The 23,323-nt window shown below is 30.7% G+C and overlaps 2 protein-coding genes across 28 annotated transcripts in view; both read left to right on the top strand.

Annotated features, from left to right (window-relative positions):
• The first annotated feature begins 17,146 nt into the window (after positions 1-17,146).
• LOC120076821 (thaumatin-like protein 1b) lies at positions 17,147-19,627 on the top strand. Of its 2 annotated transcripts, none has more exons than XM_039030752.2 (3): positions 17,147-17,901; positions 18,000-18,693; positions 19,034-19,627. In XM_039030752.2, the coding sequence occupies exons 1-3, from the start codon at positions 17,841-17,843 to the stop codon at positions 19,221-19,223; spliced, it is 945 nt and encodes a 314-aa protein (XP_038886680.1). In that variant the 5' UTR covers positions 17,147-17,840; the 3' UTR covers positions 19,224-19,627. The 2 variants fall into 2 exon arrangements, 1 of the variants encoding a protein (XP_038886680.1); XR_016529280.1 differs by having other exon boundaries at positions 17,397-17,901; positions 18,000-18,901.
• A 1,100-nt stretch (positions 19,628-20,727) lies between these two features.
• Positions 20,728-23,323, top strand: part of LOC120075327 (uncharacterized) — a 45,812-nt gene continuing 43,216 nt past the window's right edge. For 12 of the 26 annotated variants that reach the window (XR_016529380.1, XR_016529383.1, XR_016529382.1 and 9 more), the window contains exon 1: positions 20,728-21,482. The gene's annotated coding sequence lies outside the window, so the exon portion shown is untranslated. The remainder of the gene's footprint in view (positions 21,483-23,323) is intronic. The other 14 variants (XR_005481288.2, XR_005481290.2, XR_005481296.2 and 11 more) reach the window with 8 other exon arrangements.

Genomic DNA, 23,323 nt, shown 5'->3' with positions numbered 1-23,323 from the left:
AGTCCAAACTACCTAATGAGCTTTATAAATAGAAAAATCCTTTCTCACTTTGAGTCAAAAGTTGAAAGCTTTATAGAAAAGATTTCAGAAGGTCGGGAGACCGAGCAATTGAGGATCAAACGATCATTTGACAACATGAAAGGTACTTCAAAATTAGACAACTTTTGAAACCTAAGAACTCCAACATGAAAAACACACAATCCTCTCTTCAAACAAAAACGTACATATTAAAATAGATCAAAATATCAAGCAAGCAATCAAACCACATCGATGACACAAATTAACATAAATTCAAGTTCAACTCCACGAACTACATTTTCTCAAAATACTCATGTGGACAAGCGTTTTTCATCTCTAATGATTTAAATGACTTCTAACATATGATTAACAATCATAGACCACCATTCTACTTTCCTCTTTTATTAAATTTTTATATGATCATTGTGAAACACATTAAATTAGAAAAAGTTGTGCAAATTTTGCAAAATAGTTATGGAAGGGATAACAAAGGTGGGTGGGTGGGATGAGGTGAGGTTGACTTAATGATAGTGTATAATCCAAGACATAAACATATAACCCACTACTATTAGTGTTGCTCTTAATCATTATTCCACTTTGGGCTTTGTTGCATCTCTTAATTGGACAATTATTGATTAAGGATAATGTTTATTTGCTACCAAACACTATAGCTTGTAATAATTTATTGCACTTTTTCTCATTTTCAAAGTTATCTATTTTTCTAAAATTGTTACTACTTTTTAATTGATAAATTGTGACACTACTCATCTAAAGGATTGATATTGTAACCAAAATCTTACATAGGTTGAAAAAAAGATTATAAATGTATAAGTCACGACAGTTGTTTTTTCACTATCATGATTGATATCTTTTAGGTGAAACAAAAAATAAATTTACAAAAGTTTATATCCAATGTATAAATTACCATATATATTCCTTTATATTTTGCATGGTTAAATAACAAAGACTCATTTGGATTGAGTTTTTAAATGTGTAAAATAAATTGACATTTTATATTGTCAAAATTGCAACATTTGTAAATTTTTTAGAAAATAAAAATGAAATAACCTAACATAATTAAAGAAATGAATGAAAAGTTATGTTAGCATATAATTATAATATCATCAAACTTTATTAAAAAGTGACTATTTTTTCTTATGATACACTTGAGATCACATGCCACAATTGTGACGAAATTGATGTGATTATATGATTTTTTATAACTTATACATGTGATTATCATAAGGTTTTGTGGTTGTAGTTGACAAGACCTTATTAAAAAGAATGGAAAACGAATTTTTATCTAATTAATAATTTTTTTAAATTTAATTCTTATTTTTAGTGTTTCTTACACATATTTAATTTTAATTTTAGTTAACAACTAGTTGGAGTTATGAATCATAACTTTTGACCTGATAACATATTACCTTAGCTAATTATTAAATGACATATAAATTTCGTTTATAATCATTTAGTATGTGTAATTAATTGAAATAAGGTTATAGGTTAAAACAATAATTTTAAGTCTATATGCATTAGCTTTAGTTTCAATTTCATATTTGTCGAGAAGTTGAGTATTTATATGATGCGGGTCTTGTATTCAAATATTGTTTTGGTCGAGAAAAATATGAAGAGACTATTTAAGATTAATCAGTATTTTAGAGTGTAAAAATAACACAACACAACATTATTTAATTTAGGGAGATTTTTAAAAATAGAAAAATAAAGAAAATTATTTATACAAAATAGAAAAAAATTAATCTTATTTGATAGAGACTAATAGAAGTCTATCAGTATCTATCAATGATTGAAATTGATAGAAGTCTATCACTGATATCAAAACAATTTTTTTTTATTATTTTTATAAATAAATTGACATTTTTTTATCTGAAAGATTTTTCCTTTAATTTGTGTGATTTAGTTCAATGTGTGTCTCTAAAATTAACTAGTTAATCACACATAGAAATGATTTTTATCTTCTATAATTCATGACAAAGTGAATTAGAGATAAATTTACCCTAATAGAAAATTTAAACTAAATTGAAACTTAATTTTAAATGAGAAAAACAAGGATTAAAATACAATTTTTTAGAAAAATAATTTGATTTTATTTAAGTTTCCAATAATAAGGGAAAAGAATATAACCTATTATGCAATATAAATTGTATATAGTCAATGACCTCGAAAAAGTAAAGAATTAAGAGGGTGGTAAACTTATGCTCAACAACTTGTAAACCAATTTATCTTTAGAAATATATATATATATATATGAACCAATTACCGAATTTTCTCTATTAAAGCTTTCGACTGAATAATATATCTTTTTTATTGATAAACAATTTTAACGGATCTTTTTTTTTCCTTCTCAAGCACGTAAGCAAGAAAATAGCTATTCATATGCCAAAATGATAAATTTTCTTTTATTTTTGAAGTTAAAAGATTCAATTCTCACTCCCATATGGTTTAAAAAAAAAAGAATTGTTGATGCATAAATATATTGATAAATTGGAGGGCTTAACATCGACATTGAAAATTAATCGATATCTTCAATATAATATGTTATATGAATAATATCATTAAAAATCATAAAATACAGAACTTGATATATCGAAAAGAATTTGAGCCCAATGACTTCACGTGGTTTCCTTAAAACAATTTTACTCACTCTAGTACCCGAATTTCATGAGTAATTATCTCTCATGATAGAACATATTAACTCTCTTATGGAAGCAGCACCCCATCCACAAGATTCAACGAACTACACTTTGTGGAAATAAACCGAACTTACACAAATTTATAAAAAGAGAGAAAAGTTATATGAGAGAAAAAAAGCTTATGGAAAAAGTTATTGTCTCTTATGAAATTTAAAGAAGGAACATATCTATAGACTATTTGTGGTCATTCTCGCATAGTCATGTCTCTTCTTCGAGTTGGTTAATTACGAAAATACATGTTAATTCATGAAACCTTATTCGAGTTGGTTAATTACAAAAAGACATGTTCATTCATGAAACATGCAACTCTACATGAAAAGTCACATACCATTTACTCCAATAATTCAATGCAGTGTTCATTAAGTTATCCAAAGGTCGGTTTGCCCGTTGATCCTAGAACTTGGGATCTTCAATCAACTAGGCCGGGTTGCCTCTCTAGTTAACTTTTTAAAATTAAAGGCTTTAATCTCATTCTCTTTAATGAAGATTCGACCAACTCTCTAGTTAAGACTTTTACAAGCGGATCCACAAGATTTTATTTTGACCTTATAAGGTCAATTGTGATCATTTCACTAGAAAGCAACATTTTGATTGTATTATGTCTTCGCCATATATGTCGAGACATATTATTATTCACTAAAGAGGTATATGTTGTATTCACAATAGGAATACTATACAAACACTTTGTAACCAACTCAAACATGTCCCAACTTCTTTTAAAATTATTATCCAATATTCTAAACCTTGGATTATCAATTAGGAACAGTCAATTTTCCCTAATACCCCCATATTAACTTAAAACTTTCAAAAGGTTTTCACTTTTTCATAAGTTCCAAGGAATTTTTTATGTTTTCGTATATAAAATTTTATACAAAACATAAATGACCTTCAAACAACGAGACATATTCACCGGATAAGTCTTATCGCGGTTTTGGAATCAATCATTTTATAGATCAAAAATTTTTCAACCAAAATATCATTGTTATGACATTTTCTGTCTTACATATATTATTTTCCTCTAATGATTACCATAGATTTCCACCAAATCTACCACTATAAACATTACATAGTGTATTATATAGTCCGTTCAAAATGTAGTTCATGCATAACTATTTTGCATGCTTCTCTTTGTGTTGACTTCTCCTTCAACATTACAATAGCATTAAAGAAAAATTTGTCATATTTCAAGTTGCAAGGGAGAATGAAATTTCTTCTTGTCATCATTTGAAATCATTTAATTAAGTTTCTCGTAATTTTCCTCCATGATTTCTATCAAAATATGATACAATAATTTTATATCATTGATGATATTTATGTGAGACTAATCACCATATATTTGTAAGATCAACGCAGATAGATCTCTGACTTGGTTTGAAAGATTGGAGGCCTTTGTACCTGAAATCAAGGCAAAAAGACACACGGTTAAAAATGATTTGTAAAAGCTAATTTACAGATAGATGACTTAAAGAAAGTATATATATATATATACCAAGAAAGGGGAATTCATACCAACCATATCTAATCTTAAAACTTAGCTCTAACATATTTAGGTGTTCAACATTTTGTACCTAGTCAACGTATGCATAACTCAATTATTTAAAACACTATTCACCAGCTCTATAACAAACACATATAGAATTCATATTTTTCATCATTTCAAATTACGAAAACGCAGAAGAAAAATACATAAAGCACTAAAGTTCAACATGATAAATGTATATATCTTTGACTAAGTAGGCATAAAAAAATTTGAAATTGTAATCTCTCAATCGAAGGTATATGCTTTAATCAACTAAGTTATATTTAAATTGACAAAACACTTTAAATTTTTAAAAATATGAAAATGAAAAGAAAATCAAAATATAAAATTAAAAATAATAATAATAAAAAAAACAAAGGAAAAGAATTGGGGAAGATGAAAAATATATGAAAGAGTTGAGAAATATCACACAAAGTTTAATCAACTAAGTTGTACAGTAATGTCGTCATTTTCTTCAAGATCATATGATGTAGAAAAGTTTGAGTGAAATATGCTTTGTTTTATATCTTTTAATATATTCTTCTTTGATTTAGGATATACATATTGTATTGTCTTTGTATAATATTGTTGGAAGATATTTATTAAAAGATAAGTCACGTGTTTCATGGATGTGCTAAGTCATTGATCTTAGTCATACACATTCTTAACTAGCCTCGTGAATTGCAAAAATTTTAACATGATTTAAGGAAGTAGCCGTTATGGTCTATTTCACTGACCACCACAATACAACAGTTCTTCCACATGTGAATAGATAACCTGTTTGAGATCTAGTTTTGTGTGGATAAGATAAATATCCAAAATATACATAATCAACTATATCAAAATTTGATTTATTTGAATATAAAAAATCAAAATCAATCGTTCCTCAAAGATAACAGAGTATATGCTTAATTCTATTCCAATGTCTTTTTGTTGGAGAGTAACTATATCTTGCTAATAATTTTACTGAAAATGCAATATTTGGTCTTGTATTATTAGCAAGATACATAAGTGCACAAATTGCACTAAGATATGATAACCAAGAAGTTCTTCATTGTCATCTCAAGGTCGAAATATATCTTTTGTCACATCTAGTGAGCAAACTTCCATGGAAATGTTTAATGGATGTGCTAATTTTTTTTCAAAATTTTTCATGTAAAAATTGACTAATGAACAAATATCCCATATGCTAAATGTTCAATTTGCAAGCTAAGGCAAAATTTATTTTTTTGAGATCTTTTATCTCAAATTCTTTCCTAAGATATTCTATTGCATTTGAAAGCTCTTCAAGAGTTTCAATTATATTTAAATCATCAACCTATACAGTTATAATAACAAATCATGATTGTGCTTTCTTTATAAAAACATATGAACATATTGGATTGTTTTGATATTTTTTTTTCAACAAATATCCACTCAGGTGATTGTACCACATTCGTCCTGATTGTTTCAATCAAAATAGCGATCTCTATAACTTTATTGAATACAATTTCCAGGAATTTTATTTATATGTTTCAGGTAACTTAAATCCTTATGAGATTCTAATATAAATATTATTATCAAGAGATCCATATAAGTATGTCGTGACTACATCCATAAGATACATGTCCAGACTTTCATACACAGTCGGCCCAATTAAATATCTTAGTGTAATTGCATCAGCCGTTAGAGAATACGTCTCCTCATAATCAGTACCAGGTCTTTGTGAAAAACCTTGTGGAACTAGTCTTGCTTTATATCTTGTCACCTCATTATTTTCATTTTTTCTCCACAATATCCATTTGTATCCCACAAATTTGACACCTTCTGGTGTTTGAATTACTGGTCCAAAACCTGACGTTTTGAAAGTGAGTTTAATTCTGTCTCAATTGCTTCTTTCCGCTGAAGCCGATCTTTTCTATATCGACATTTTCCAACAAATTTTGGTTTGGGATCCTCATTTTCAGATATAATATCAAGAGCAATATTATACGCAAAAATGTTATCAATAACTACATTAGTCCGGTTTCATTTTTTCTATCATGACATAATTTATTGAAATCTCATTATTATCTTTAGGTATTTCACCTTCCTCGCTAGTCATGCTAAGGATTTCTTCATGGGTATTTACATCCTCAACCAAATATTTTTTACTATTAATTATTTTTCTCTTTCAAGAATTTTTATCTTTGAAACCAACTGGTCTACCACGCTTCTGGCGTGTTCCAGACTCATTAGTGACTTGTTGTAGATATTTTTCAATGGAACATTTGCAGCTGGTATATGTGATTTAGTTACTTTCTTTGCATCTATAAATGCATTTGGTAACTGACTTGCTATATTTTGTAATGACGAGTACTTATGATAAGCTACTAGCCTAATGCGTACAAGTGATGTTGCATGCAAAATAGCATGTCCTCATATAGAAAGTTTAGCTCTCATAAGCAATGGTCTACCAATTAATTGCAAATGTTTTATGAATAATTCTATTAAACTATTTTGTCTATGAACATGAGTTACAAGATGTTCAACACTTATCTCAATTGACATTCAATAATTATCAAAAGCTTAGGATGTAAATTCACCAGCATTATCAAGATGAATGATCTTAATTGTATAATCAGGAAATTTTGCTCTTAACTTAATTATTTGAGTAAGTAATCTTGCAAATGCAAGATTTCAACTTGATAATAAGCACACATGTGACCATCTGCTGGATGTGTCTATTAATACCATAAAATATCTAAATGGTTCACTTGGTGGGTTAATAGGTCTACATGTATCACCATGAATTCATTCTAAAAATGCAGGAGGTTCAATTCCCACTTTAGTTGATGATGGTCTAATTATTAATTTGCCTTGAGAGCAAACATCACATGATAGTTCATTAGATTGAAGAATTAACTAAGTGTCTATTTGGATTCTCAATAATTCTTCTCATCATTATAGACCCTGGATGATCTAATTTGTCATGCCAAATAGCAAATATATCTAGATCCATGAACTTTGGGATCATTGTTGCATATGTTTCAATTACTCGTATATGAGTATAATATAATCCAGAAGATAAAACAGACAACTCTTCCAATATATGTTTTTCATATAAGACATTAGACATGATATTTAGACATTTCATATTATTCTTACTATCAGTCTGAATATAATAACTATTGCAATGTATATCTTTAAAACTAAGTAGATTTCTCTTTAATTGATTAGAGAACAATGCATTGTCAATTGTAAATTTTGTTCCTTTAGGCAAAATGATATTTGCTTTTCTAAACCCCTCAATTAGGTTTGCAGAACTTGATATTGTATCGACTTTTGCTTCCAACATTGTCAGTTTGGAAGGTTACACTATTTGCCAGACATATATTTTCCTTGCTCATTTTTTAATCACCCACCATATGAAAATGATCCATATTTCTTTCATCAAAAGAAAATAATTATAGTAAGAAAAACAACACTTGGAATATACAGAAATTAACATTTACTAAGTGGGAAAAGAAAAAGAAAAAAATGGATAAAAAAAACAACATTAAGTTTAGATATTTCCAAAGTCAGAAGAAACATTTGATGTTTCATCAACTATGTCGATTTCCCTTCAAGAGATTCAACGAAATCCGCTACATCCAAATTTATCATATGGGATGAGTCAAATATGTCATTATCTTGGTACGCAAAATTTATTTTTGCATTTTTCTCTTTTTTCTTCAGGGAGGTTTGATAGAGATCGACTAAGTATTTTGACGTACGACATGTACGTGATCATTATCCAGTCATTTTGCATCGGAAGCATTTATTTTCAACACTTTTTGAGCTCTTATCTTGTGGAGCTTTTCCTTTGTGATCATCATTTTGTGTGGTTCTCTTAAAATTTGAATGATAATGACCACCTCAGAAATAATTATTATTTCTTTCTCTGCCACGGTCACGACTACGACCTCGACCATGATTATTATTAAAATTCACAGCATTCATTTCAGAAAATGATGTTATTCTAGTTGGTCGAGATTCATGACTTTTCATCAATAACTCATTATTTTATTCAGTCACAATAAGACATGAAATTAGTTCAGAATGTTGTTTAAAACTTCTCTCGATATTGCTTCTGCATGAGCATAATTGAGACATGACATGTAGAAAATATATTCTCTAACATATCAACGTCAGTAATTTTCTCTTTGCATAACAACAATTTCGAATTGATTTTAAATAATGCAGAGTTGTAATCACTTACTGATTTGAAATCTTGTAGCCTCAAGTGTATCCACCCATAACGAGCTTTAGGAAGAATAAATTTTTTTATGATCATACCTCACTTTCAAATTTTTTCACACGATATGGGGATCTTTTATTGTAAGATCTCTATTTTCAATTCCTCGTGGAGATGATGACAAAGGAAAATTATAGCTTTTGCTTTGTCCTTACTGGATGCCATTTTTCCTTCTTTAATTGTTTTCCCTAAGTTTATAGCATCCAAGTGGATTTCAGCATCAAATACCAATGACAAATAATTATTGTCGTTAGAGTGATAGCTTCTAATTTTGTGAGATTCGTCATGACAACATAAAATATTATATTTATATCAGAAATTTAATAGATAACAAATATGCAAATTAACATTAACTTTATTAATTATAACAAAGAGAAAAAAAAATTGACCTACCTTTAGGACCCACCTTCAGTGGTGGAAACGACGGGAGTTCGTGCTGATAACGTGTTGTAAAATTGAGGAGCACAACAAGAACACAGATACCAATAAAATATAATATGAAAATAAATATAATATAATATATAAAATAAATAAATAACAAAATATGAAATATGAAATTTCTCAATATTCTCCACTTTCTCCAAAACTATGGATTTTGTCCACTGCATGTATTTATAGATATTTTGATAAGTAAGATGTTGTACATTTAGACACTAAACGTAGGTTGTTGTATGACATATGACTAACACATGTGGTAATAAAAGGAAGACACTTAGGGGTGTTTTGAGGCCCAACGTGAGATGGTATATCCTCACATCCTAACATCCTATATCATCTCAATGTTTGGAGATCCATTATTCTATCTCACCTATTTTAATTGTTTGTGGGCTCATTTTCGGAACATGTTTTGTATCTCACCGTCATTTTCCTTTCGTGTATCGTATATCATCTCAGTGCTTGAATATACTCGATCATACTCGACCATGCTTGAACATACTCGATCATACTCAATCGTTCATACTCGATCGTTCATACTCAATCATGGTTGATCATACTTAATCATACTCGATCGTTCATACTCGATCATGCTTAAACATACTCGATCATACTCGCGTATTTTGCATGTTTTCAATATTGTGCATTATTAGTGCCTCATTTATTAAACTGTCCACCAACTTTAGTAATGAATGTTCTGATTGTTTGCCGATTTTATTAATGATTGTTTTGTTTGTTTGTTGATTTTATTCCACTTATGTATTTCCACTACCCATTTATCCACTTCATTAATGACTCAACCAATTTATTAATTGGATTTAAGTTCATTCATGATGTAAACTTAATATTCTGAGGCTGGTCACACTTTTTTTTTTTAATATTTGTTGTTATTAATGTTCAATAATCACCCCTCCCCTCTCCCTTCACTTTTCCTATATAACAACATTAGTCATTCTCTATTTGATGAGAGCCTCCACTGTCCAAGATTTATTTTTTCAATCCGGTGAGTTGATTAACTTCGGTTTCTCCTTCTTTACTGTCTAATGTTTGGTTATGTTATTTTCATATTATAAAATTTCCGACTTTTGGTTGTTTGGTGGGTGGTAGGGTGCTCATTGTGTTTTGATTCGACAACCCGTGGACTCCATCCATATCGTACTTCATAGAAGTAACATAGGTACTTCTCTATTCGAACTAGTTCTCTTCCTACACTATAAGTATTCTAGATTTTTTTCTAACTTTTTTTTTTTATTTTTTTGTTATGCAGCCCAAACTAATACGGAATATTCAATTAGCTTAAGGTTAGTGTGTTATTTATTTATTTATTTTGTATTCCCCTATATTTCATTTCAATTGTATTTTTTGGTGTGTTACTTATACAATGGATATATTACACAGACTGTTTGACATTTTTTGGTGTTATTAATTTTTTAATTTTTTTTCGAGTATTTTTATTGTCTTCATTTACTTTTAATATTTACATGCTTCTTAATTTTGAAGTTACTTAAATTACCTTGCAAAAGTGTGAGATTTTTATTTTTGAAAGATTGAGTAATAAAAATATAGCCTAATTAATTAATAAATATAATATATTATTTGGATTTAATAAATTTCAGTAATTAATATAATATTTTAAATTATTTTAATATAAATTATCAAGTAATCATTTTTAATTATTTTAATATAAAATTGAACTGTATACCATATCTTGAAATTGGAAAGAATAAAAAAACGCAATCAATGTCTTATTCCAAATAGGATGATACAATAATTAGATCATAAAATTTTAAAAAAATAATAATAATATTCATACAAGCAAATTATTATAGAGTATAAAAATTAAACCAAATAACACTACATAACATCTCTACACACCTAAATACAGTCATATGAATTCATACATAACAATTCTGCACGTCAAAATATCAGAACTCCTCAGACATCCAACCCGTCGGGACATCAAAATTTTCCGCATGATATTATTAGTGTCCTAAACAAGTCACTTGACTTTTGGCAGCAGTGATATTTATAATAGTGCTCTACTTTTCATGTTGGATCCATTCTATTTCTTTCCAATTTCCAATAAAAGGAATGGGTGAAGTTCCCAAGAAAAGTCCATAATTACCAATGCAACAATTTGGCACCTTTCTTTCCATCAATTTGTGTTGCACTTAGCACAACCTTTTCTCTTTTTCCATTTCCTTTCAAATATTGAACTTCTAATTAATAACCATTTTGATTTAGAATTTAAAATTAAGTATGAAATCGTTTTTTATGTAACTACTTAATCTCTTTAATTGATATGTATATTTTGTTTTTAATCCATTCAATTTCTCTTAATTCAATACTATGTAAAGTTAAACTTTTTAAACATTTCTAAATCTTTAATTGATATATGTGATTTAAGCAATTAAATTTATTCGAGTTAGATTTCTTAATTGACGATTTATCTTTTATTTATATATCAATTGATCATTATAGTACTACTCACGAAAAAAAATTAATTGTTACATATTTGATATATACTAAAATTTATGAACTAAATTTTTATTTTTAAAAGTTTAGAGAAATAAACCAATTTGACATAAATATAATTGGTATTATAAATGATGATTTAAATAGATTGTTTTTTATAATGTGAATTTGTAGTACTCCTAAATTTTAATTAAAATTGGATTGGAGGTGTAATATTATATATATTCGAATTTTATGATACAAATTCATGTCCGATGAACATTTATCGCACTGAAGAGTTAGTCACTAGAATCTATAATTCATATTTTAAGAGACTAATTATTGTACAATAGACCATAGTTTTAAAGAATAATCAATGAGATGCAACTATTTATCTAACAATGATATTCTCACAATAGTTTTAAAGCAAATTATAAAGTGTTTTATGATGGGATTATCGATCAACCAACCTATAAAATGTTTAGGTCTCAATTTCATGAAATTGTCAATCAATATATGGATAGAATGTCAATGGATATTTATTGAAAAAGATATTTAAATCAGTAATGGAACATTTTACTTTTTTAAAATAAATTAAAATATTTCATTATTTATATTATATTCATATTAGTGACATTTTATTAATTATTTATTATCTTTATAAATTTTTAATAATATACTAGAAATACCGTTTGAGTCTCTTAAAAATTTAATACCCAAGCAATCAACTATTCCAACCGTGTAGACCATACAAAAATTATTATTCACAATTATTAGAAGATGAAAATAAAATAAACTTAAAAATCCAAATATCAAATAATCGAATGAAAATAATACAAATGACCTGAAAAAAAGAAATAAAAAAAAACTTAGAGAGGCTTCCACGGGAGGACTTCCTTCGATGAAGGCTTCTCTCTTTTCCAGCCACGTCACCATAAAATTTGGAACGTTGCATATCAATTATTAATAAAAAATTTGAAGTTCTTTAAATAAATAAATAAATAATGAAAAACTGGTATATATAAGCTCTTTACAAAAATTGTATACAAAAGTTCTTTAAAAAAAATTGGTCAATTTTATAGAACAAATTCTCCTCTCTTCTAAAAGAATACCCGTAAAAAATATTTTTAAAATACATTTATTCTTTCAAAATATTGTTATTTTTCCATCAATATTTCAAAACGTGAAAATCATTTACTAGAATATAAATCAAAACTTAAAATGACTGAACGTAAAACAAAAATTTTAATTACCACACTATTCTATTTCTATCTAAATTTTAATTTTGTTTATTTCAACAGTAATTTCGAAATGTTAATATGGAAAATTTAAAGAAAAGAAGTACCTTTTTAAAAATAAAATAAACTTAAAGAAAATATTTTTTTTTATAGTTTAGTTTTTTATGGAAATTTATTTATTTTTTCTATTGTTATTTTTGTGTTTGGAGCCTTTGTGCAGATTTATAAACTTGTCGAGTCGGTTTTTGTTAGTTCAGCTGTGGGCTCTCTTAAAAATGTGTAACTACAGATATTATTTAATTTTTTTTCCCGAAAGGGTAACTATAAATATGATATATGATATTATTATTTATTTGAAATATCTGCCTCAATAATTACCCATATTCTCTATTCTATCTATATATCCCAGTGATATTTTTTTAAGAAAAAAATCCCAATGATATCTATATGTGTACACAAAATATCATAACTATCAACGATTTTTATTGTTTTAATTTTTCTATATATATATATTTTATTTTTCCTAGAAAACTATCCATTCTAAAAGTATAAATTGATAGAGGTAAAAAAGTTTATGATTTTGGATAAAATCATTTGTTCTAAAGTTTTAGTTGATATAAATTGATATTTTTCCTTTCTTTTTATAAATCTTAATATGAGCTTTTAAGTTTATATATATATATGACAAAAAAAACGTAGATGTATATTTTTTAAGAGGTCTTTAAAAAATATTTAAAAATATTTACACTTTATAGTAAAATGTTCCAAAAGTACAAAACACTTTTGAAACTTTTGTTAGAAAGTGTAAATATTTTTGAAATTTTTCTACTTATAAAAATTTTCCATTTTTTAAAGTAGGTTTATGCTTGAAAAGTGTCCAACGTAATTTAATTGGCACATGAGTGTACGTAAAGTTGTGTTTATAAGTTTAATTTTTAAATATTCAAAACTCAAAGCTAAGTCCTATATCTTAACATTTTTTAAAGACTTGTTTCTTTCTCTCTCTTTTTTTTTTTTTTTTCTTCACAGTTAGTTGGTCAATTTTATTTTAAAAATAAATTTGAATTTTAATCAAAATTTTAAAGAGAGAATAAAACTTTTAAAAACTTTTTTTTTAATCTTTGAATTTTAACTTATTAAAAAAACACTTCTAAAATGTAAACAATAAATACTATAACCTAATAAGTAAAATAGTAAAATAGTGTCATGGACTTGTTTAAAATTAGTTTTTAAAATATTTAAAGGAAGATATTGTAAAATAGAAATTAAAGAGTAAAGAAAATACCTTTTTACTCCCATTCTTTAATTAATAAAAACATTAATGACTTTTGTAGTAAGTTTGAACGTAATGCCAAAAGATTGGCAATACTTTTAAAAGTATGACAATTAGGCTCCCAAAAGGTTTTTTTTTTTTTTTTTTTTGGGAAAAAAAACCTTCCTATATATTATAGTAGGTAATAAGTAGATAATTGAACTAACATTTCACTTTGGATGGTACATGGTAGGATAATATATTCAACCACTTTATTCACTTGTCACGGTTCTTTCCATTCCAAAGTTCCATGAAAAGTTCAATTTAATCCTTATATATCATAGGATGTGAAATGACAAGTAAATTCAATAATGAACGTGAACATAGTTACTAAAATAAACATAACTCAATTGTCTCATAGTACGTGTTCGGTGTTAACAACCAACAAATTCGTGGTTCGGATCACCCCACCCCCTTATATATATATATATATGAACATAAGTCAATTAACCTAAATTTGTACTGTGAACTTGAAAGATAGATATTTGAATTTTCCACTCCACATATTGTTAACAAAGTTAATTTCATCGGATAAAAGTAGGTTGCATATAATAAGTTGGACAATTGTTTAAATAATTAATAATTAATAATTGTTTTATTTATGTATTTCGATATGTGAACATGCCACTTCGAAAAGGAAAGTTCAACTTTGTTGATAGATAGGGATTGATTTTTAGAAGCTAAAAACATGTAACGATCCGATCCCTAGGACTTAAGTTAGGCCGTTACTAAATACATCAGACATGAAACTCAAAACGACACTCGATTATGGCGAAATAAATGCTAATTAAATAAGGTAAGTTCAAAAGACTTTCATTAAATTCAAATACTAAATCAATAGTAGAGTATCCATAAATCATAAAGGATAATAAATAAATCTGAAAAACGATTCTTAAAAGTAAGTTTTAAACATCAAAACTAAAAATTAAGAGAAACATGAAAATAACTTTAAATATCATGAGCGGAAGCGTAAAAACTAGTCCTAATGGCTCGATCACGAATTTTGCTTGACCATCGCCAGTGCATCTCTACCCTTACCTGAAACAACAACATGGAAAGAATGAGTATAAAATAAGTAACCCCACTACTGGAGTCAGGCTGGGCATCTATGTCCTCTAGATTAGATACCTACCTCTGGTGAAACATATAAATTGTTCTAGTCCTCATGGAGCACATATGCACATGAAATAAGAAGGAGACTGAGTCCTATCCTACTGTAGTTAAGTATGCCCACTATTTCTGGTGAATCCCGAATGAAACACAAACTGGTGAATCCCGAAGGAAACACAAAATCTAATGGGCATCTAACTAATCAGTAAGGACATTTGCACAGTCTCAACATCATAATCATCACTGTACGAATCTATGACATACATATAAACCTCAACATCATGGCTCTACAACATACACATATACCTTAACATCATGGTTATACAACATACACGTATACCTCAACATCATCAGATCAAATACAACCATGGAAGCACATGCCATCTCATACTAGCATTCAAGTATCTACGTTCATAAATAAATAATTCGGATATCGTAACAGAACATACTTTAATCATGTTGTACTATCAATCTTTCATGCTGTCATTCTGCCATAACCTTCATTTAAAATGCTAGCATACATCTAATGCCTGACATGTGGGCAGTTCCAGTAGTAAGATTACTTACCTTGATATTAAGTCGAACCAAAAGCAATTGAATATTTGTGAGATTCTTAAATCCTTTGTGAAATTCTTAAATCCTTACTCAAGCTTAAACATAAACCAAGCTTCAAAATTAATAGTTAAGGCCAAATTCCAAACACCCAAATATTACAAAATATTTACAGATAACTTTATCTAAGGTGTGGTCCAATTTGAATTCACCTTCCAAACCTCTAATTTTAAGCCCAAATAATTAGCAAACCAAAATCTTCTTCATCTTGAATGAAATTCGTGAATCAACCCCATAATCATAATTTGAAATTAGACTAGCATGATTAAAGCTTAAATCAAATACATATTTCACTACTAATATCTCAAATAAATTATCCATATGTAGCTTTGTCAAAAAAATCACTTCCAAATGACTTTACCAAAATTTATCAACAACCAAAATTAATTCACAAGAGGGTAATCAAAACATAAAACTTACCAAAACTTGCTAAAAAAACTCCAACTTCACTGAACAACACCTAAATACCTTCACAAACTTGAATCCAAAGTTGAAACACGATGAGTATCAACCAATTGATGCCAAAAGTAAATGAGCATTCAAGAATCAACCGAAAACAAACCCAAACGGCAGAAATCTTACCCAAATCGATAGATCCAATGACGGCAAAAGTGAACGACGCTTGAGCAGTGGTGGATGGAGGTCATGAAGAAGAAACTAACGAGGCGACTTTGGGCGGCATCGGACGGGCTCACGAACGTGAGGAAGAAAAGGGGTGGGATTTGACTTTTTATAAAAAAAAACAACAACAATAATAATAATAAAAAAAAAACAAAAAAGGAAATAAATATAATTACATTTAATTCCTTTCCGTTTTATACTATTAAATTTATTTCCGTTTCAAAAGAAAATTAATTCCTGCCATTAATTTTCAATTTGAATAATTTCACGTCAACAATTAAATTTTCACACAGTCCAAAATTCTAAAATGCCCTCTAACTAATAACAATTATTGAAATTCCAAATAATAAAGTTACTGAAATTACATTATTACTAAAAAAAATGTGGGGTGTTACAAAACATCTTAATACGTGTGCTAAGGATGAGTTTGGAGCTTCCATGATATGATATTGTCTACTTTAATCTTACTTATGGTGATCTAAAATGTCTCATTCTAATAAAGATATTATCTTCACTTATGTACTCACGATTTTCTTTTTATCTAGCTTGTGAAATTTTAGTCGCATTCCCATCAATCTTTCATTGAACGAAGTACCATAGAGCCTCCATTCAAATAATCACCTATTTGGCTTTATTAAGAGTTCACTTACATTCTCATTTTCAATTCAGTTCTATAGAGCTCAAAGAATTTCACAATAACTATATTTTGCGAGGCTCAGAACTTCTTTTTGTCTAGTACTTGAAGCACAACTTTCTTTTGTTTCGTAATAAAAATTCGGACCAACAAATTTAGAATAGGAATATGACTTGAATGCACTTGCTAGAGATAATGGACACACTACATATATGCACAACGATACGATACTGGCATTTTAAACATAAGTTTACCATAATTTTATTTTATTTTTATTTCACTTAGAAGACTCATCACTAAATACACCTACAGAATAAGTCGGTAAATGCTATACGGTCTTCTCGAATAATTTATCTAATATAGTTTTGGGATGCGAAGCCCAATAATTTATTCCAAAAGTACCCATACCCTTATCCCAACGCAAACAAACACTCCAATTGAATTAAGAGCGAGTCGGTTAAACTTTCCCCTACCAACTTGAACCACGTCTTCTTCGCTAACACCCAAATTAACAATGGCGGTTCTCCAAATCTGTATCAGTATTCTATCTCTCTCTCTCTCTCTCTCTCTCTCTCTGTCTCTAATTCATTCTTCTACATTCAACTTGAAGAACATTGCCTCCCCGTTTCTACTCCAATTGCACTCTGACAAAAACAGAACCCCAACTCTGTCTTCACGCTTCCCAATGCTCCTTTAACCGCCGTAAGAAACAAAATACATTTCTCTGTAACTCCAATTCCTCTTGCCCCACCACTTCTAGCCGTTGCCCATTCCCTCTTTACTCTTCATTTTCTATAAATACCATTCCCTCTCCATTACCCCTTTTCTGCCTCTGCTTTTCCCCCCATCGCCGGAGCTTCTTCGTCTCCAGTTTCGCCCTCTGTTTTACTCTCTTTAAGGTCCTCTGTCTCTGTTCCAATGGCGGCGGCAGGATTTCAATTTCTATTAGCGCTCTTAAATCTGCTGCTGTTGGTACCAGGTCTGTGAATATGGAAATAGTTGATTGTTGATTCTGATTTGGGTGTTTTTTGTTCCCTGGTTTGTTGATTTGTTGTGCTCTCTTTTTTCGATTTTCAGGTGGGTTTTCGACGAGCTTTACTTTTGTGAACAAATGTGGATTCACGGTTTGGCCGGGGGTTCTGTCGAACGGCGGTGTTCCACCGCTTCCCACTACAGGTTTCTCTCTTCAGACTGGAGAGTCCAAGACGCTACCAGCGCCGGCGTCTTGGGGCGGGCGTTTCTGGGGGCGAACACTCTGTTCTGAAGATTCCAACGGAAAATTCTCCTGCGCTACTGGCGACTGTGGCTCTAACAAACTAGAGTGTGCTGGAAATGGAGCAACGCCACCGGCGACTCTGGCGGAGTTCACTCTCGACGGCTCCGGCGGGCTTGATTTCTTCGACGTCAGTCTAGTGGACGGTTACAATCTTCCGATGATGGTGGTGCCTCAGGGTGGTTCCGGCGATAACTGCACAAGCACTGGCTGCGTGGTAGATCTAAACGGCGCGTGCCCCTCGGAGCTGCGCGTGACGAGTGCCGACGGGAGAGAAGGCGTCGCGTGTAAAAGCGCGTGTGATGCATTCAACCAACCGCAGTACTGTTGCACAGGCGCGTACCAAACACCGGACACTTGTCAGCCGTCGATGTACTCCCAGATCTTCAAGAGAGCGTGCCCACGCGCTTACAGCTACGCGTACGATGACAAGACGAGCACTTTCACATGCGCCAGTGCTGATTACGTCATCACATTCTGTCCATCGCCAAACACGAGGTAAATTTACCTAAACACCCCTCGTCAAAGGGCATTCTCGTCCACATACAGAAAAAAGCTCCTGAATATGAACGTTGGAGTCTCTTCGGTAATTGTTGCCTCGGCCTATAGAAAGGGTATAACTGGAAATTTGGTTGGAGGAGATGGGCATTTTTGTCTATTTCTAATGGTCAACCGCCATTGGTGGTGGCCGACAATATACCTCAAGGTGGGCGAAATAGGCACGCCCTTTAATATAACTGTAGTCAAAAAGGTCATAAATGACATTTAACACAATAATTTATCTTAATAAAAAAAATTTAATTTGGGTTTTCTTTTTCTTTTCTTTCTTTAAATGCAGCCAGAAGTCATCCGAGGCACAGAATTCACCGGCGACGGCTAACCCATCTTCCGGTGGCGACGGTGCAATGGTGTACGAAGGCGCATCTTTGATCCAAACCGACGCAGCGCCGCCGCGCGTAGCCGGGATTTCAGCTGTCAGTACGGTGGCGATTGGGTGGTTATGGCAGCAGCTGTTCTTCTACTTCTGACCTGCTCTACCGAAAGTCGTAGTACGGCCCAAGCCCATAACGCGCATGTAACTGGATCCACGGCTGGTCGTTACGTGGGCCCATTGGGCCTCAACCAAGGCCCACAAGGAATTGATCCGTTGATGTTAAAAGCCCACCCGACTCCACCAAAGGCTGACGAAAATCTGACAAATAGGCGGGGAAATAGAGGGAAAGGGCCGGCCAAATGGGCAAATATTGGATTTAGCTAAAGTTAAGGGTTCAATTTTTAATTTTTAATTTTGGGTGGATTGATAAAGAAAGAGAATGTGAAGAAATGGTAGTTGGGGATTCATTTACACGTAATTTAGATAAGGATATAAAGTGTTGGGTAATAATTCACATCATATGTTATAATATACTATATGTTATATTGCCTTTTATTATATGATATTTCCATATAATCCACTTTTTCCCCTCTTTTAATGGTGAATTTTTTTGACATTTCTTTGTGGCTTCATTAACACTTTTGAATAGAATGTATGACCAAATGCAGATCTAAAGTTGGATTTAAATCAAAATCTGATAGGATAGTGTAGGGTGTAGCAAATGGATTCTTTGCTAAAAATAAAATCAATTCCCACTACTTTAATCAACCAAACCTTTAAATGAAAAAACTTCAGGTGCATCCATTAAAAATATGTTAATGTGGTAACAAATTTTTAATTGATTTTATTTTTATTATCTTAGAAAAAAGAGTACTGAATTAGATGCCATCTAGACTACCTATACATAATCAATACCCATTTGGAATTTTATTATGTTTCAAGTGTGTTTAAAATTTATCGTGTTTTAAGTATGTGTATGTATATCAAACTGAATTATACTTCTTTTGACGAACGATCCTTTCTTTAAAAGAAAAGTTTGTTGCTACTTTTATTTATGTGAATGTATTAATCATTTAATAATAAATTAGGAAAATATCATTTTTTTTTTTGGATAAAAATTAAAAAGTAGGAGAATCAAGTCTTCAACTTCAAAGTTAATAATAATACTATATTAGTTGAGCTAGGTTCATTTTGACGAAAAATTAATTTTATATGATGCATAAACGTTTAATTGATGGTACCTATTACTATTAGTCAAATATTAAACTTAAACTTAAATAAATACCAGAATGTTTACCTTTTCATACCTTACTATTGGGAGAGGAAAAAAAAGCTGTAAAAACATTACTCGGGTGTTTGTTAAGGAAATATAGAAAATATGTGTAATACGAAATAATGAAGTAATTTTTTTTTTTGAATTTTTTTGGGGGTTAAAATTCGTGAGTTCTTTCATGATTTTATTAAATCGTCCATCGTACAATAATTTGAATCATTGTAATTGTTTGTTTTTATTTGGTAATCATTATATTTTAGAATTTGATGCACAAGTGCACTTCAAATCGACAAATTTGGCTTTATTCAAAGTTCACAAATATAATTGCTGGAAAATTCAATAATTTATATTTAGAGAATTATTATTTGTTTCTCATGATGTGGATACTACTAGGCTGATTGTACTGATTACTATCTCAAGACCAAATCTTTTGATTAACCACAAGAAGAGAGGAGTCCACAAATATCTGAAGGTCCCAGTAACTCAAGTTGGTTAGTGAAACAAAAGGAGGAGAATTATCCACGTAGTCAGCTTGAAGATTAAACACCTAGTAAGTGATTTTTCTTAATCAGATGTCAATCTAATTTCATCTAATTTCGATGAAGGCAGAAGCAAAAAAAAAAAAAAAAAGAAAAAAAAAAGAGACCACTCTCTATGATCTCTCTCTCTCTAACTTCTTAGATGAAACTTGAGTCCTCTGTGATTTCCAATGGCGATCTGCTTTGCATGTAGAGAAAGAAGATGAAAAGGAATAAGGACACAAGCATGTACCGTGGTTCGACTAAAAATGAGCCTACATCCACGGGAATATCAAATCCTTGGAGAATTTTTCTTTCAGATGAGTACAAGCTCTAATTTTTGACTGTATTGTTTTCTTCTGATTTCCCTCTTTTATACGGTTAAGAGAGAGATCAGTTACATGTATGAATTTAAACAGAAAAATAAACTGGGATAAATAGTCATTGGATTTACTTTTACAAATCTGTATCTTGAATCCAACTCTGTAAATTTCTTCAAGCATCTTCTAGCTCTAACTTGTCCTATCCTTTTTCAGGTAGATTGAAGCCTATCAGTTCGAAACATCTTTGAGGCTTGAGCTTCGATACTAGTTTTGTGAGTGTGTCAGTAGCGTTATCCGTGGTATAAACCTTTAAAATTTCTACTTCTCATTTTTCAATTTATCTTGAACAAAGTGAAATTTCATATCTACATGTTATGTTCTATTATGGAATTGCAGGATCTTAGAAAGATGAATAGTGCTTTGGTTATCATAGTAGATTTTAACTATTGATTGTTTAAAAGATCATTCATCAAGCCTTTGAGCCACAATCCCTCTTTAATTGCTTTTATCAATGCTATGTATTCTTGTTGTTGATAGAGCTACAATTGACTGTAGGGTAGCTTTCCAACTGATTAGGCTACCCCATATAGAAACACATAGCCTGATAGTGATCTCCTCTTGTCAATATCCCAGCAAAATCTTAGTCAACATAGCCAACAAGTTTTAGTTCTAACTTATCTGATCTTTGGTAGGTTAGCTTAGCACATTTGGACCAAATTAGATACCTTAGTATTCACTTGTGGCTTCCTAGTGTCTTTTGCTAGGATTAGACATGTATCTGTTAACAAGATTAGCTGAATAGGATAGATTTGATATTGTTGAGACCATCAGGCACATTAAACTGTCCACTACCTGATTGCAGGGTATTCTTTCCATCTGTTGTTTATAGTTTAAGTCTAAGTCATTATGGAAATTGACATATGAGAGTTTAATATGCTGAGCAATAGGAATAGTGACTAGTCTAACTTCATTTAGGTTGAAATTTTTGATTATTTTCTCACAATAAGCTATCTGATTTATGCTTAGGATAGACTGATTCCTGTTTCTTGTAATATCAATCCCAAGAATCTTCTTTGACTCACCTAAGTCCATCATGTAAAATTCTCTACTTAAAAGACTTTTGACATGAGATAGATCAACCTTAGGGCTCCTTACAAGGAGCATACCATCAACATATAATAACAAGTATATCTCTCCTTTATAGGTGGTGGAGTATGTTGGGGTTGATGCCCTAAAGTCTCGTGTCCTGTAGTTTGTAAACAGTATATACGAACACCTGTGTTGTTAATATATGATATTTACTTCACATCTTGTTTTTTGCTTGGTTATTTATTTTATTTGCTTTACCACAAACCAATAAATATAAAATCCCTGGTTATCTGTATGTAACTCAAGCATGTATGTGGTGACATATAAGTGGATCATGTCTTGAGTGATAACCAAAATGGTCTGTAGTAAATGGATAAAGAAGGGAAACCTTATCCTGGTAACGCTACGGACGTGGCCCGCTTTTTGGAATGGTCACAAGTGTTATGACTTGTCACAGATGGTCTGACCCTGATCATTCGTGTTGGGGACATACGAGCGGGGGCGTCCAATACAAAGAGTTTGTATAAGACATGACCACGAAGTGTTAATGTCTTGTTATATAACACCGTTCATGACAGAGACTTCACTTCATTAGGATGACAATAGGTAACATGACCTCAATCCTAAGTGAGTTGAGAACTCCTGCCATTGAGGGCGATCCTTTGATTTGTATGGGTGCGAGTGGTCAGGTCGCCGATTCAAACCTACTATTTTGGAAATTCGTTTGATTTGGGAGCTGGGAACTCAGCTACACAAGATGGAATTCACTCATTCCTCGAGGCAGGGGTAAGTAGATAGATGGCTCCCTTAAGGGCTGATTTCGAGGCTTGAACGATGTGGCGCCACACACCTTCTCTTGGCTCGAGAGGTATTCACACATAGTTGGACTATGTTGTATTGTTCATTAGAGAAATCAATGGTTCTTAAGGAGTGAGATGTAACTACAGGGGCAAAACGGTATATTGGCCCAGCTGTACTTACGAGCATCTGTGAAGGGTCATCGTACTCATGATTGGTTATATCCGATGGACACAAAAATATATCTGTGGTA

Source organism: Benincasa hispida, chromosome 4 (genome assembly GCF_027475165.1).
Source record: "Benincasa hispida cultivar pf3 chromosome 4, pf3_genome.v1.1, whole genome shotgun sequence".
NCBI lineage: Eukaryota > Viridiplantae > Streptophyta > Magnoliopsida > Cucurbitales > Cucurbitaceae > Benincasa > Benincasa hispida.
The sequence above is the reverse complement of the archived record's forward strand: the minus strand, read 5'-3'. Positions and strand labels throughout refer to the sequence as shown.